The 14,436-nt window shown below is 44.6% G+C and overlaps 2 protein-coding genes across 2 annotated transcripts in view; both read left to right on the forward strand.

The window, feature by feature from the left end:
* Positions 1-10,816, forward strand: part of LOC125947674 (uncharacterized) — a 94,991-nt gene extending 84,175 nt beyond the window's left edge. Inside the window, exons 2-4 of the mRNA XM_049672889.1 lie at positions 4,516-4,650; positions 5,154-5,294; positions 10,670-10,816. Coding sequence (XP_049528846.1) covers positions 4,516-4,650; positions 5,154-5,294; positions 10,670-10,816 — 423 coding nt within the window. The remainder of the gene's footprint in view (positions 1-4,515; positions 4,651-5,153; positions 5,295-10,669) is intronic.
* Positions 10,817-13,732: 2,916 nt separating this feature from the next.
* The window catches only part of LOC125947487 (ATP-binding cassette sub-family C member 6-like), a 30,402-nt gene continuing 29,698 nt past the window's right edge, over positions 13,733-14,436 (forward strand). Inside the window, exon 1 of the mRNA XM_049672297.1 lies at positions 13,733-13,850. Within this exon, the coding sequence (XP_049528254.1) occupies positions 13,744-13,850 (107 nt within the window). The 5' untranslated portion in view covers positions 13,733-13,743. The remainder of the gene's footprint in view (positions 13,851-14,436) is intronic.

The raw sequence follows: 14,436 nt of genomic DNA on the forward strand, positions 1-14,436 counted from the left end.
TGTTATAAATTCCATGGTGGTGAATAAAATTCTGTTAACATTGAAAAAAGAAAGAGAAGATCATTCACAAAAGTGCCACAGAAGCGTGACACTTTATCCGTGCGAATATGTAATATATTTTCAATTACCACTGAACTTCGAGGGACAGTACTGCAAACATTAAGATAAATGATGACTGTGCTTGCACAGTCACTAGTATGTATATGCACTCTCTTATAAAGATAGTAATAAAGATGTCATACAGTCTACGATTATCGCAGAAGAGCATACAGTCCCTTTATTTCATGTACCGATTTATCAACACTTATCTGCTGTGGCGGTAATAGGTAAGGCTGTTGCTACAAGTCGAAACTTGTGTGGTCTGAAATTGTAAAAGACAAACTCTCGAGTAATGCGCGCAATGAGCGGTCACCTCGTGTGAGCATGTCTGTTCTCCAGCACGGTTTACATGATGGGCCACATAATCACAGGCTAAGAAACCACTGTCACGCTTACGCAAAAAGCCACCCAAGCGCCGTCTACATTATGTAGACTGCAGTTACTCTTGCGACGCAGCACCGTTACATTGCGCTTTTCTCTTGAATAGACAGTGCTTGCTGTAAGTGGGGTTCAATTGATCGTGTTGGGTTGTGACCGCACGTAAAGCTATAGCTCTAGTTGAAATATGCTGATCCTTGAATTTCTAAAGAATGATGTACTTGCCCAGACTTAAGGTTTATTTTCCCCTGTTATTGCCTTGGAAGGCACCTGGCCCATTTCGTGGAGCCACGAAAAGCTATTCGCAAAGCCAGGCAGTTTTCGCGCGCACTTAGGATACGTGAAATGCTCCAGCACGCGCACAATAGCTTCTTTTTGCATTTTGAAGATATGTAAACAAAAGACACCTCACTTTTTTACTCCTGTCCAGTGCATCAGGACATGCGGGACAATATTTATAAAACTCCAAGGTCATGTCCGCCATGAAATAGAACCGACATAATAGAGGCATAACTTCAGTTGTACTAATGGGAGGGAGAACCAGCAATAAGTTAAGGAGCTATGACATATTTCACGCACGAATTCTCGTAAGAGCCATTGTCCATCATAGAACTGCATTCAAGTGGCGCTCCAGGGGGCCGAAATCACTAAGCTTTTCGTCTGTAAATAATTTTTAGAGTGGTGCGCCGCCTTTGCTTTGTCCCAATTAACGAATGGCCGACACTTTCTCTAACGAAAATGTTTAGCTTCAGTGCAGAGAGAGAGAGAGTGAAAGAGAGTAAACTTTACAGGAGTGCTCGGCGCGGCCCTCTCGCGGCTCTCACTGTGCATGCAATCGGACGTAGGTGTGTGCCTGCTGATTGCCGCGTAAGGACTCATGCCCCGGAGTCCACACCATTTGCATATACGATGGGAGCTTGTGCGCTCCACTCAGAATGCAATGTGTGGCCCAGGAAATTTTGGCCCTGAAAACATTTCTGCATGCCATTTGCGAGTCCTTCAGAACTATGACTCACTCCGAATGAATGAATGAATGAATGAATGAATGAATGAATGAATGAATGAATGAATGAATGAAAAACTTTATTTTCACAAAGGAGGTTTCCCGGCGTAGGTGGAGCCCTCAGTCCAGGGCCCCTGTGGCCTTTGCCATCTTGCGAGCTCTGTCGATCAGCATGAGCTGTTCTTCAGGCTTCGAGCAGGATAGCGCAGCCTCCCACTGCTCCGGTGTTCGTGTTTTGTGTACTAGCGTTACTTTTGGTTTTTGGAAAGCCCATGTAACGTGGTAAAGCGTCGCGTGTTCCCCGCATAACGGGCATTTATTGTCATAAGTTGCCGGATAGATTTTGCTGAGTAAACTCAGATTGGGGTATGCATTAAACTGCAGTTGTCTCCAGGCAACCGACTGCATCATCGTGTCAACGTGTCATCATGGCCACGTTGGAAATTGTCGGTGACAGCACTGCTCCTTGTGGCGTTCCTTTATTCGGTGTGTCTACTCGCTGCGACCTCACATTTCCCAGCCCTATTTTGGCTGTACGATCTCTGAGAAAAGCCATCACGTAGCTGTAAGTGCGTCGGCCGCTATTCGTGTCGCTGAGATTAGCTAGTATGGCTTCGTGCCCCACTTTGTCAAGGGTCCCTTAGGTCTAGTGCGAAAATTGCTTCCGGGCAGCACGCCGTTGCTGCATTCATTGCTTTCTCTTTTAGCTGCAGAAGCACGTTTTGAGCTGACAAGTTGGGCCGGAAACAAAACATCGTGTTCGGCAGCAGTTGAGGTTCTCCGAGATGCGTCTGTAGCCTCTCTAAGATCACGCGTTCCATCCGTTTACCGAGGGAAGACGTGAGCGAAATGGGTCTTAGATTCTCCAGGCAGGGCGTTTTTTCGCGGCTTTGGTATCAGCGTGATCTCCGCATGCTTGAATTCCGGTAGTAAGATCCCCCTACTTCACTGTACAATAAAGAGTTCCAGTACTGCCTACACGGTTGCATCGTCCAGTTAGCTTCAGTAGATCTTTAAGGTGGGAGCCTTGAGGTGGCTCGTTGCAATGGCTCATACCTGAAAAAAGCGGCGAGTAGTCTAGCGATACGAAAAATTGGTCGGCCCTTCCACTCCGTCAAGATGGTTAACCAGCGAAGCTGAAACGTGCGGCCCCGGTGTTTATCACTGGGTTAATCCCCAGGGTTCATTAACGCATTTCTCAATTACCAGGTTGCACAACCGTTCGGCTGCCATGGATAGAACGACGTCACTGACGGTTTCACCGTAGTCTGCCATTGTCGCTTGCGTTCGATGTCTCGAATTTGATCGGCAGCGTGGTTAGCAGCGTTAGCCCGCCATCGCTACTTGCGATTCTTCGAAATTAAATTACTTCCAAATTAAATCTGTCCGTTACGTAAGACAATCAATGGCTCATACCCCTTTGAGCAATGGCTCATACCCCCGTAAACGCGGCTTCCTCATTACGACGACAGAAGAGAAGTGAAATTCTACGCTGGAATGATGAGCGGCACCACAGCCAGCTGTGGAAGAAGACGACGACGACGAACGCGGAAGCAGTGGCATGAGCGCGTGCTGAGCACTGGCGCCAGCGAAACACAAGGGGCGCCAACGAGCCAGTTAACCGCAACCCTGGGGGCCTTTAAGGTAATAAAGTGAAGTGAAGCTGCGGTAGAGACGACGATGCTCGAGCCAACGTTGGTGATGGTAGGTTTCTGTACACAGGCGATTTCGCCCAGCCATACACGATTTCCCCTATACATATAAAGCTTCGCTTTAAAAAGTAGACAAAACGAAAATATCATCACCAGCAATGGCTCATAGCCGAAAAAAATTATGCAAAATAATCATCATCAGGAATGGCTCATTCCAACGTTCTCATACCCCAAAAGCAAGCAAAGATATAATGGCTGAATATTGATGAAGAAACGAAAGAAAGAAAGAACGAAGGAAAGAAAGAAAGAACGAAATAAAGAAACAAAGAACCTTTAGGGAGTGCATTAGGTGCTCGCATGTGTCTTTGAGGAGGTCGACCTACAGCGCCATACGTTTACTTCACACTGCGGCTCGTATGTCTTGCAAGAAGTCTGGCCCCTCCGATCGTATAACTTAATGCATTACCACGCGTGCAGCAGGCTTTCAGCCTTTACGTGTTACAGAAGTCTAACATGCTACCGAAATTTTTGGTGAAACGGACTCGTCATCAGCGCTACATTGTTATTTTCGCGGCAATCGCAGCTCACGTATTTTTCCGAATGAACCATTTCAGTAGAACATACATGGCACAATGCCAGTATTTAAAGCTGTTAAAGTGTTAGAGGAGTGTTGGGGAGGGGGTGCATAAATCCCTGCATCAAATATTTTCCACGCATAAACCGAGTTGAAAAAACGAATTATTTCGCTAAAACGATCCCTAGACGGCGTTTTAGCACTTGCAGTGTATAACTAAATATTGCACTGGGGCCTTGTGAGGAGTCCTTTAAGGGACTCTGCGACACAGATTGAGCAGGTCGTGTTTACTCGCTGTTAAGTGTGGTATGTCTGAGATTTATGCAACTTCATAACAGCTCCTACATTAGATTATTCAGTATGTTAAGTGTAAAAATACATTTTCCACGCAGGCAGCAGCAACATACGTCGGAGGTCTTTGGCAGCCAACTTGCGGTCCCGTGATTGGTTGGCCGCAAAGTTCGCGTATCATTTCGTCATATTCGACCGAAAAAAGGAGAAAAAACGCAATGTGCACAAATTTGGTAGCCTTTTGATCGTCAACGCAAGCTAAATTGTTAGCATCAATGTGTAAAGGTATAAGCCAGTGACAGGAGGCAGTGACGAAGAGCGCTACCCAATTCGGCAAGAATTAGCTTCCTCTGGTCTGGGCTGGTCTTTGTGCTGTCATGCTTTAACGCAGTCACGGAAACCGGCGCCTGTAGTCAGTGGCAAAGGAGCACATGCGCAGTGGATGTAACGTATCCGGTATATCGGTTCCGTATCACGTATCACGCAATGGCAAAACACTATGTACTGTTCTATTGCAGGTGACGTGCGTTGGTGCTTGCGCTGTGCTCGTTAGGCTAGTATGCCACCTCATCCACATCGGCAGCTTGTGGGCAACGTGGAGCCCCATGCTCTGTTTCGACTTGTTCGTCACGTGCACGTTCTGCGCAGAGACTGTAAGTTATATCTTGTTAAATTTTCTACCCTGTTAATTCAGTCTGCAAAGCGTGATATACACGCACTCGTTTATAGAATGAGTGCGCTTTTGTCGATAACACCACACCAGTATGGAAACCGCTATGCTATCATCTTTCAATAATATATTTTTGCTACAAAGGCGACCGACGTGAAGTGTAACGTCCTCTAACGTCTAATATATTTGAAGTAAGCATCATTCTACAGAACATGGAACTGATAAAAGCTTTGCCATAAATTTCGCGTGCCTCCCCGATCACAACACTTCTCTGCAGGCCGTTTCTTATCTCAGGCTTCCACACCACGCATAAATAAATAAAAAGATATATAAAAATTAATAATGAATGAATTAATTAATAAGTACAACGGAAGAGGCATGTGTTTCGGGTCAGTTATAGCGCTAACCTCAAAACATGAACCAGTACAATCTTGCCCAGCCTGCTATTCTCCATAAAGGAAAACAGTTTTTTTTTTCTCTTCACAGGTATTTATGGTTGTGGTATTCCTTGTGCGGAGGCTGCGCAGTCAAAGTGCGCCATGGATCATCTGCACTGTGCACGGCATTATCTTGACCACGCTGGTAGGCGACATACTTGAAGGCACCACCACTGAATGCACGGAACAGGTACGTTTAACCAAGCTGGGGAAGTTATAGCAATTTTTTTTAATCCGATAACCCACTTTCCTTACTCGTCATCAAGAAATCGTGGCAGGGGGTGCTTGCAAGCTTCGATTAAATGGAACAATGATGGAAAAATTTCTTTTATGTGAACTCACTGTCATATAGTTGAGATTTGATTTAGAATGCAAGAAATCAAAGTTACCACTTATTCATGCTGCGACTCGGGTCTTGAAAGGAGGAGGCTGTGAAATGGCACAAGCTGCAGAGTCTATGTCTCACTTTTGTATTACTGCGAAAGCTGTACATGGCTAGGCGAAACGAAAAACCGTTCGCCACATGTTTCGATGAAGGTCTCCATTGGCTGCGCCGTCAGTTACGTCATTCTTTACGTCGCACCCAAGCACGCGCAACGCTCCGGTGAACGCGTTCCCGCCATTGCCACGTTGACGCTGCTCTGTCCGCAACGCCGCCTCCTCGGCTCGCCATTGTCGCATGCGTTCGATATCTCGAGTTAGCTCGGCGTCGTAGTTAGCAGCATCCGCCCGCCATTGGCGCTTGCGTTGCACTAGAAACACAAACATGTAACCAATAATTGAGAAACGCGTCAATACAGCGTTGGGATTAACCCACTGCTGAACACCGGGGCCGCACGTTTCAGCTTCGCTGGTTTACCATCTGTACGGAGTGCTTGGGCGGTGAGTTTCTTTCTTTGACCACACAGTTTGTCCTACAGCATTTTATGGTTAAACAAATGCGTGGAGGCCTTCTTCATGAAGGTCTGCACGTGAAGGAGGTGCCTAAATGGCCTGGGAAACGTATTGCCCGTAATTAACCGTTCGTAATGGTTGGGCTGGTGCGCATACAGGGCACTACTAAGCTAGCACTTCCTATCATGTGATCTTTGTCCGTGGGCACAATCAGCGCTTATGGCGGGCATCCACTGCAGGCATGAGTGCACGACAATGCTGCACAGTGATAACGGGGCGTCTTTCTGTCCTAAGTCGTTAAGACCATCGTCGATCAGGGCCGTGTTGTTCAACGAACAACTACCGCCTACCACCCTCAAACCAACGAGCTCACTGAACGCTTCAGCCGTACGCTTGGCGACAGACATGCTTACATTGTATGTCGCCTCTGACCACAGTAATTCGGGACTTCATTCTACCCTTTGTAACCTACGCATACAACACCGCGATACGGAACGCCACTGATTTTCCGCCATATTTCTTATTACACGGCCACCATCCGTCGCACACTATCGACACATTCCTTCCGTACAGGCCTGGCGCAGCCCAGTGTGCGCCCTTTTCTGCCGCTGCGAGACGCGAACTCGCACGGGACTTAACTTCATCTGACCAGGAGCCCCAGAAGAGCAGCCGCCCCGACAACACCGACGCGGCCACTATCCTTTCTTGTAGGCTTGTGTGGCTGTCAGTTCACGCCAATGCAGCTGGTCTTTCTTCGAAATAACTTCCCAAGTATGAAGGCACGTACCCCATTTTCGAGCGCACATTCCCGTTAATTACGTCATCAAACTAGTCACGCTGTCTTCAGACTTGCGCCTGCCGGAAACAACTAGATATTGTCCGCGTGCAGCGCCTGAAAACATTCGAAGACTCGCTCATCGTGGTGAACTCTTAGGTCGCCAGGGCGGCTCCTTTTCGTTCCCAGGGGCAATCGCAGTGAAGATCGCAGTGAAGATGGTGAACGCTGGCCAATCATCACCAGCGCTAGGCACGGGGGTTCGCCGCTTTTGCTGGGACTCTTGCTTCTACTTGGCCGCTGTGTTAGCCGCTCTCATTCTACAGAGCCAATAAACCTCGTCACAATTATGTACATGGTATATGGGTGAGGCTCGAGAAGCAGGTACCCCCCCGGAATAATGAAAACCTTACGCCTATGGCGGCCGCGATAACCTGTCGTACATGCGCAGCTAAGGGACGCCATTTGATAACGGCTCATTTAAATTTCCGTTTTTCTGGCTTTAGTCATTGACACTCACAAGGCTACGTTGCCTTATGGTTGGGATTTAGCACTTGGCGCAACAGATGATAAGAATACAAAATGCATTGGATCGGTATAAACGACCACTGCCGATGTTTTCAGCGATAGATCGGCTTATTTATCGATCGTCCAAGCCTGTTTCCATTCGTCCCTCTGTGAGGCAAGGTAGTCCACGGCCGCCATTACTTTTTGCCCTTTACTTAGAACCACTGTGTTTAAAAGTAATACACTCTAGTAATATTCAAAGTTTCAGTGTTCTTGAAACAGAGGTAATACTGGCATATGCTGACGTTGACCTCGCTTCCTATTGTGCGGAGAAGTCCAGTATCAGAACTGTGGGGTCCAAGATATCGGAATTCGGCACCACCACTGGTCATGGATGAACTCTGCTAAAAGTGTGGGGCTGATTAATCATTAAGCGGACGCAGTTCGCTAGTATTGGTGGTCTTGTGAGCCAGCAAAATACCTGGGTGTTGCGTTGCATGCATATAAGTCAAGCGCACATTACTGGAGAACGTGTACCAACCCTAAGGTGTTCTTCCCAAACATCTTTGGCAGAGCTAAAGCAAACAAATTATTTACGCATAAAATCTCTTCTATGTGCGGCAAATGTTTCATTGTTCCAGGGCTTACATTCAGTGGTTCTACCTAATTGTTGCAATCTTTATGTGCTCAATAGCTTATGTGCCAATGAGGCATGGAAATGATTTCAGACCAGTCAGTGTAGGCGGACTTGGACCGGTCTACCTTTATGCTAGACAATTAGTGTCACGTTTCATCTTTTTTGCAACTATTTTCAGGCATTACTTCGGGCGTTCTCGCAAGTTAATCTCGTCAGCTTTTTACCAAATTGAGTAATTTCGGGAAATCTTGCTTCATGGCCATATTTGCAGGGATTCATTTGTGATGTATACATCTTAATGCGCTTTCTGGCAGTGAGGTTCTCTAATGAATACTTATTGTATATCTCATGGAAACATATTTATAAAATTCTAATTGATAGGCTTTTTTCAATTTACGTTATGCCGATCAGTGTACATCTGCTAACCTGGGATTTACGCGTTTGCACAAGTCTGTAAAATTCCTATTTCTCTAAACTCCAAAACATTTTTTAACAAAGTGCAAACTGAAACCAAACTGAAACCAGCGACCTGTTAAAGCCTGGTCAAGTAGGAAAGGAATTTTTGTATCTTCGATTAACTGTCGTCTCTATAATGTACAAGAAACTGTATAACAGTGCTTTATTAACTGCAAGGACGCCATCCTGTTTTGGGACGTTCTCCAAAGGACTTTTAAAAAGGATATTTATGTAAAACCTCATACCATACGATATCTTATGCCACCGAAATATTAAGATGGGCCTTTTGACATACTGCTACTTATGGCGTTGCACATTTTATGGAAACTCGCATGTTAGATCGGAATGCACAAGCAATTGTATCTTCACCGTCAGATTTCGTTCAATGATTTCGCAACTCAAAGGCTTTTGTCATCAAAGAGACTTCCAACTGGACTGGTACCTATTGTTGATGAAGTGTATCCTTTTGTTTCTTTTATTGCGATAGCAATTATATGGACACCCTAAGCGCATTTCTGCGTCGTCGTCGTCGCCGTGAGGTTCCGAATAAAGTCCAACGGTGATAAAATCGTCGCCGGGCACCGTACGCTGTGTGTGCGAGTGAATGCGTACGAGGGTGAGCAGGAAGGCAGGCCGGAAACCCGCGGTCTTCTTACGGTGGCGAGGCACGGCGGCGAGGCGACGGGGAGGGAGGGGGGTGCGTTCTGCTCCGTCGGCTGCTGCTCACTAGCGCGGCCGCGCGAGCGCCGTATCTTGAAAGCGATATGCGACGTGGGCGAAGTGCGCGGTCGCGTGGACCTCATCTTCAAAGCTATCTGCGATAGGAGCAAAGTGCATGCGCCAAGTGCTGGTAGTTTCGTATGTGCTGTGCTTTCGACGTTTAGTTCGCGTTGAAGCGAGACGAGAGACAGCGCAAAGGCCAATTTGCCCACTGCTGCTGGCGCGATTTCTCACTCCGGCGTTTTCACAGTGAGTTTCCGGGTCATCGAGCGAGATGTGTTCATGTACACCTTTGCGCGCGCGACACTGCGCTTGTCTATTTAGTTAGTAAGCGAATGTTTACATCCTGTTCCTTCCCATTAAACTACTATCCTTGCTTCGCATAGCTCTCTACTAATTTCTTACCGCAATTGATGCTTCGCATCTCGGGCTAAACTGCAACTTTTATTAGAGAACTGGTGGTTGTAACTATTATACTGTGAAGCATTTGCTCTGTGCTTGCAGACGCGGCTATGGCTGTTTTGACCACTATGTAAATACCTTACGCATGTATGTTTTCTATTCGTAATAAATACTATGAAAGAAAAAAATGAAAGCGTCCGTAGCGTAATGGTTTCAATATCGGGCTTCTGTACTAGACGTCATGCTTTCGAATCCTGCCGCCGGACAACTTTATAGTGCTTATATAATAATTTATAAAAGACTCCTGTCTTTGAAAGGACGAGTTTACAAAGTCGCGAAGGCGTTTGAAGCCAGAAGCGCGATGTTTAGCCAAAACTGTCTACTAACCACGGCTATAGTTAGTACGTACATTTGCATGCATTGACATACATTTCTCCGCAAAGTTCGGGAAGTGATATCTCGAAACTGGTCATACTGAGAATTCTTTCCCAATGGAGCCTCCTTGTGAACTCCACAGCTACAATTGATAAATTGCCATATGGGCCATAACGTATTTAGATGAAAACCTAATTAGTGATGTTTAGTTAATTAGTCGATTATGCATTTAAATTTCTTGTGCAAATAATGTCCCCCGTTTCGAGTAGACCAACTCATTAACTAGAATTGTGATATCTGCCACAGGCAACCTATAAAATATTTTGAAAGTGTTCGCTGAAACACACGGTATGTAATGCGCTATTAACATAACACGGGAAATCACTGTATACCTGAACCACTATGATAGGCAGCGAAACTGGCGTTGAAATTGCTATTATGAATTCCGTACTATTGTGAAATATTCTTGACGTCATTCCACTTTTTATATCAGTGAGGTAAAATGACACCCAGCTATCTTTCACTTAGTACCTGAACATATGGCAGGTATAAGCAATTGAGCGACGGGGCTTCCCCAATGCGCAGTTTGTGCAAATAAGTGATTCGATAAAATTTTGTCACTCATATAGCTTGTTTCGGACAGAAATGTAGGAAAATGTCCCTAAATCAAATAATGGGCATGCTCTATTTTTCGGGTTATTCACAGGCAAAAAAATTTCACGGACGCTACACTGTCGCACACGCTTCAACGTCGGTATTTGAAACTTCTTTTGTCTTCTTTTTTCTTCCTGTATTACAGCTCACGCCATATGAAAGTATGCATCGGATGGACACTGTGAACCGAACGATGCTTCTGACCTGCTACGCATACTTAACTTTGGGAAGTTTTCTGACTGCTGGCTTTGCCGACAGGCCCATGGTCCGGCAGGAGCTCGAGGTACGCTGAGTGATCGATTTGCTTATTGGACGATATTAGAAACTCGGTCCACTTTTATCGCTGTCTTTTCTACAATATTTCATTGTCATATGAAAAAACGGAATTGTCATGTGACAAATAAAATAAATTAGAAAGAAAAGCATGATGGTGGACTTTATAGAGTTGGCTCGTTTGAATCAGTGACATGTATACGGTGGGTCATTATTACGCTTGGTGCAAATGCGCACGTAAAGGAGCACCTGCAGAAGAACAAGCAATGAAAGAAAATTTCGAAATATAGTACCGCAATAAAAGTGGAATCAATCACAAATCTAGACCTGGTAAAATGTGAACGTAAATGAACGGACGAAGAACAGGCAACAGAATAAATCTGTACAGTCGAGGGAAGCATTGACGCAAGTTCGTGATGAAGTCCGAAATAGGTTCTCAAGGGCAAACCACAAAATTGGTAAATGATTGCATAAGAAACAAACTAGAAATCATGAAATGAAGAAGGAAATGAAAAAGAAACCAAGCTGTTAGAAAACACACAGAAATAACAAAGTGTCAAGAATGAACGTTAATGGCACAACTCGTTAAGAAACTTGATAAAGGTTTCAGAGTTCTGCTTTGCACTTTTAAATAATTCCCCGTTCGAAGCAGCACTTGTTGCGGTGCATTGTTCGTTAAGCTGAAGTCCAGCATGAATGATACAGACCGACTTAATAAACAAAGTTCTCTAATTAGTAATTGCCTCCTAAATATTCACTTAGGGCCACATATCTCAACTGCGAAACTTAAACTGTCGGAGGTTAAGGCATGTTTACTTGATTGGTCAAGGGTTTCTAGATAATAGGCCCCTAAAAGGGGGGCTGAAGTCCACCTGGTATTCCGCAATAATTGTGAAGTGTGTAGGGAAGGCGTTAAAGTGCCGAAGTCAGCATCAAAGATAGCCTTGTGTGGAGAAAGAAGTTATGTGAATTTGATCAGAGCGTGCATTGAGCTACGAGCTTTGAGCTGCATAAGAGTGAAGACATTTCAGTAAAAATAAAAGGAAACTTCTCCTATAACCAACTCCCACGTATACGTGAGATCAGCAGATTTTTTTTAATTGCGTGTTCACTAAGCGTTAGTAAGCCACCGGTGCACGACTAATGGTATTGTTGAGCTGGTTTGCAAAAACAATGAAAGAACTTAGATTTCACATACTTGTTTGGCTGAATGTGATAAATAGTCTCAACAAATCAAGAGCTATATAGTGAATGTAGATTATCAGCATGTGCACCTTTGAAAACAGGGCACCAAAATAGACATTCAAATGCTTTTCTGCAAACGAAGCCGACAGACTTAAGGGCTGTAGTACGGGTCGTATGTTCCGACAACAAAGGGATACACACCAACGCAGATGTTTAAGCTTCAATTTTTGCAAAATGTACCAGACAGGTTAAAAGTTAATAGTGGCTGTACCGGAACCTATGGCCCACAGGTAATTTCCCAATTACCATTTATCCCTGCAGATGAGTTGTAGAGTTGGGAAATGCCAGAAGGTTTAGGAAATATGTTTGTCATTGCGGATACGCGAATAAAAATTAAGGCAATTTATCAGAACAGTACTTGCCTGACAAGCATTTACACATTTCTGTTGCTCATTTCATTACTGCAGCCAACAAAGCGCCGTGACTTGGATTATTGTTGTCCGTTTTCGAGGGTCTTTCTGACAATTGTGTACAAGTGAGTAAACAAAAATTTAGTTAGGCGAGCATTTTATTAAAAAATGTCTGATTTTGAGAACCACATATCTTTGTGGCTAAAGGACTCTTCAATACTTTTCTAGAGCCCTTTCATATATACGCCAACCTCTGCTTCAAATATAGATCAAGCTTCAAAATGAAGCAATATTTTTGTCGAGCCTCAAGCATTGAGTGGCCTATCGCAGTTTTTTATTGTGAATAGCCGACCGTAACCCACCTTCAGTGGACTGCATAGATGATGTACTAAAAGTGCAGCAGGGATTTTACTTCACAAGAAAAAATATATATACATATATACGTGGATGGCCATACATTCTGCGTTTTTCTTGATTTTAGGGCAAAATAACCAAGTTACACTTTTCACATCCTATGTATTAACTTATTGCATACCCACAGCGCCAAATTATGGCATTGCAGTGAAAGGGTAAGGTACAATAAGGAGTGCAGATGAATTCAGGTAATAGATACATAACAAAGAAAACATTTATATTCAATCGAAAGAGTAAACCAAAAAAGAAAAGGTTATCGGCACTGGCAACCCTTTGAGCACACCGCACATAGCGCGTTAAAATTAAGAAGCAAAAAATTAAAATAAAAAGTTTGACGTTACTGTTGCAACTCCACCTTCCATGGACAACCTTTTCCACCTCCTTATAGTTAATAGAAAAAAGGACCTTTGGAAAGACTGTGAATTCGGATGTATTTCTGTCATTTCATGAGTATGGTCTCAGCGCGTTGATAAACAATATGAATGTAAATAGTATTGACTTCTATCTAAAGCAATTTTTGAATTGGCAACTTCTATGAAAAACTTTATGTAAAGCTTATTGGCTGAGCAACCGACTTCGCTCCTCAGGAGCAGGCGAGCCTAAACTAGACATTGCGCTCCACAAACTAAAACAACGCGAGTAAGCGCCAAAAGCAAAATGAGGAGCAATGCTCTGAAATCGTTCTACTTTCGTGGCACTACACGCCATGCATATATATTACAGTATTCATAGGGAACCTTCATATTTTCCGGAAAAGTGATAAGGTAAGCTCCAGGCAAACTCTTGGAAATATTGGAACGCTTGCAGACACCAAATACAGAAAACGCCGAAAAGCAGTGATTAAGCATAAAAATAAGTCCTATTTACATCTCATCTGACAATGATTACATTCTTTCACGTGGTTTTTACACGTTCATTAAACAGACACTTAAGGAACATGATGATCAAAACAAAGCTCGTCGTGGAGGACATACCGAGGTCGACATGGCGTCTGCGGTGCTACCAGAGCAATGAGGACGAATCACAAGTTTTTATTAAGAAGAGGTAAGTATACGCTCGGGAAAGTGTGCTGTGAAGTGCTATACTTGGGGTGGAACTGCGCATGTGCAGAATAGGCAGATGTAGGACTACTGGCGTGTATGATATCTTATAGGTGAATCAATCTCGGCTATGCAGAAGCAAAACACAAGTGATATTAAATGCCATACTATTTGCTTTAGCGCATAGTTACATACTTTTTACGGATTATATATATATATATATATATATACATACATATTGTGGGAACGCGGACGTGAATAGTGGATAAGATCCAACGGTGGACGAGGAAGTTGACGGACGCGCGAACAGTGGTGAGAGGATCAGTTAGTTTCATTGCATACTTTCAACCCACCTGTTTAACCGCCGGCTTCTTGGCCAATCCCCCGTGGTGGGTCTGCGCCATGGCATAGGAGGCAAGCAAGCAAGCAAGCAAGCAAACGCGCGAGCTGCGACTGGGCGTTCTTGGGCAGGGCCGGCCGGGACGGGAGCTCTGGCCGTGGACCGTGGAACCGAGCCGTTTTCCCACATTGGCGCCCGTAACGTGGGGCCCCGGCTGCGTTCCGGGGACGCGTATTACTATTTGCGCCCC

This window comes from Dermacentor silvarum, chromosome 8 (assembly GCF_013339745.2).
Source record: "Dermacentor silvarum isolate Dsil-2018 chromosome 8, BIME_Dsil_1.4, whole genome shotgun sequence".
Lineage (NCBI taxonomy): Eukaryota > Metazoa > Arthropoda > Arachnida > Ixodida > Ixodidae > Dermacentor > Dermacentor silvarum.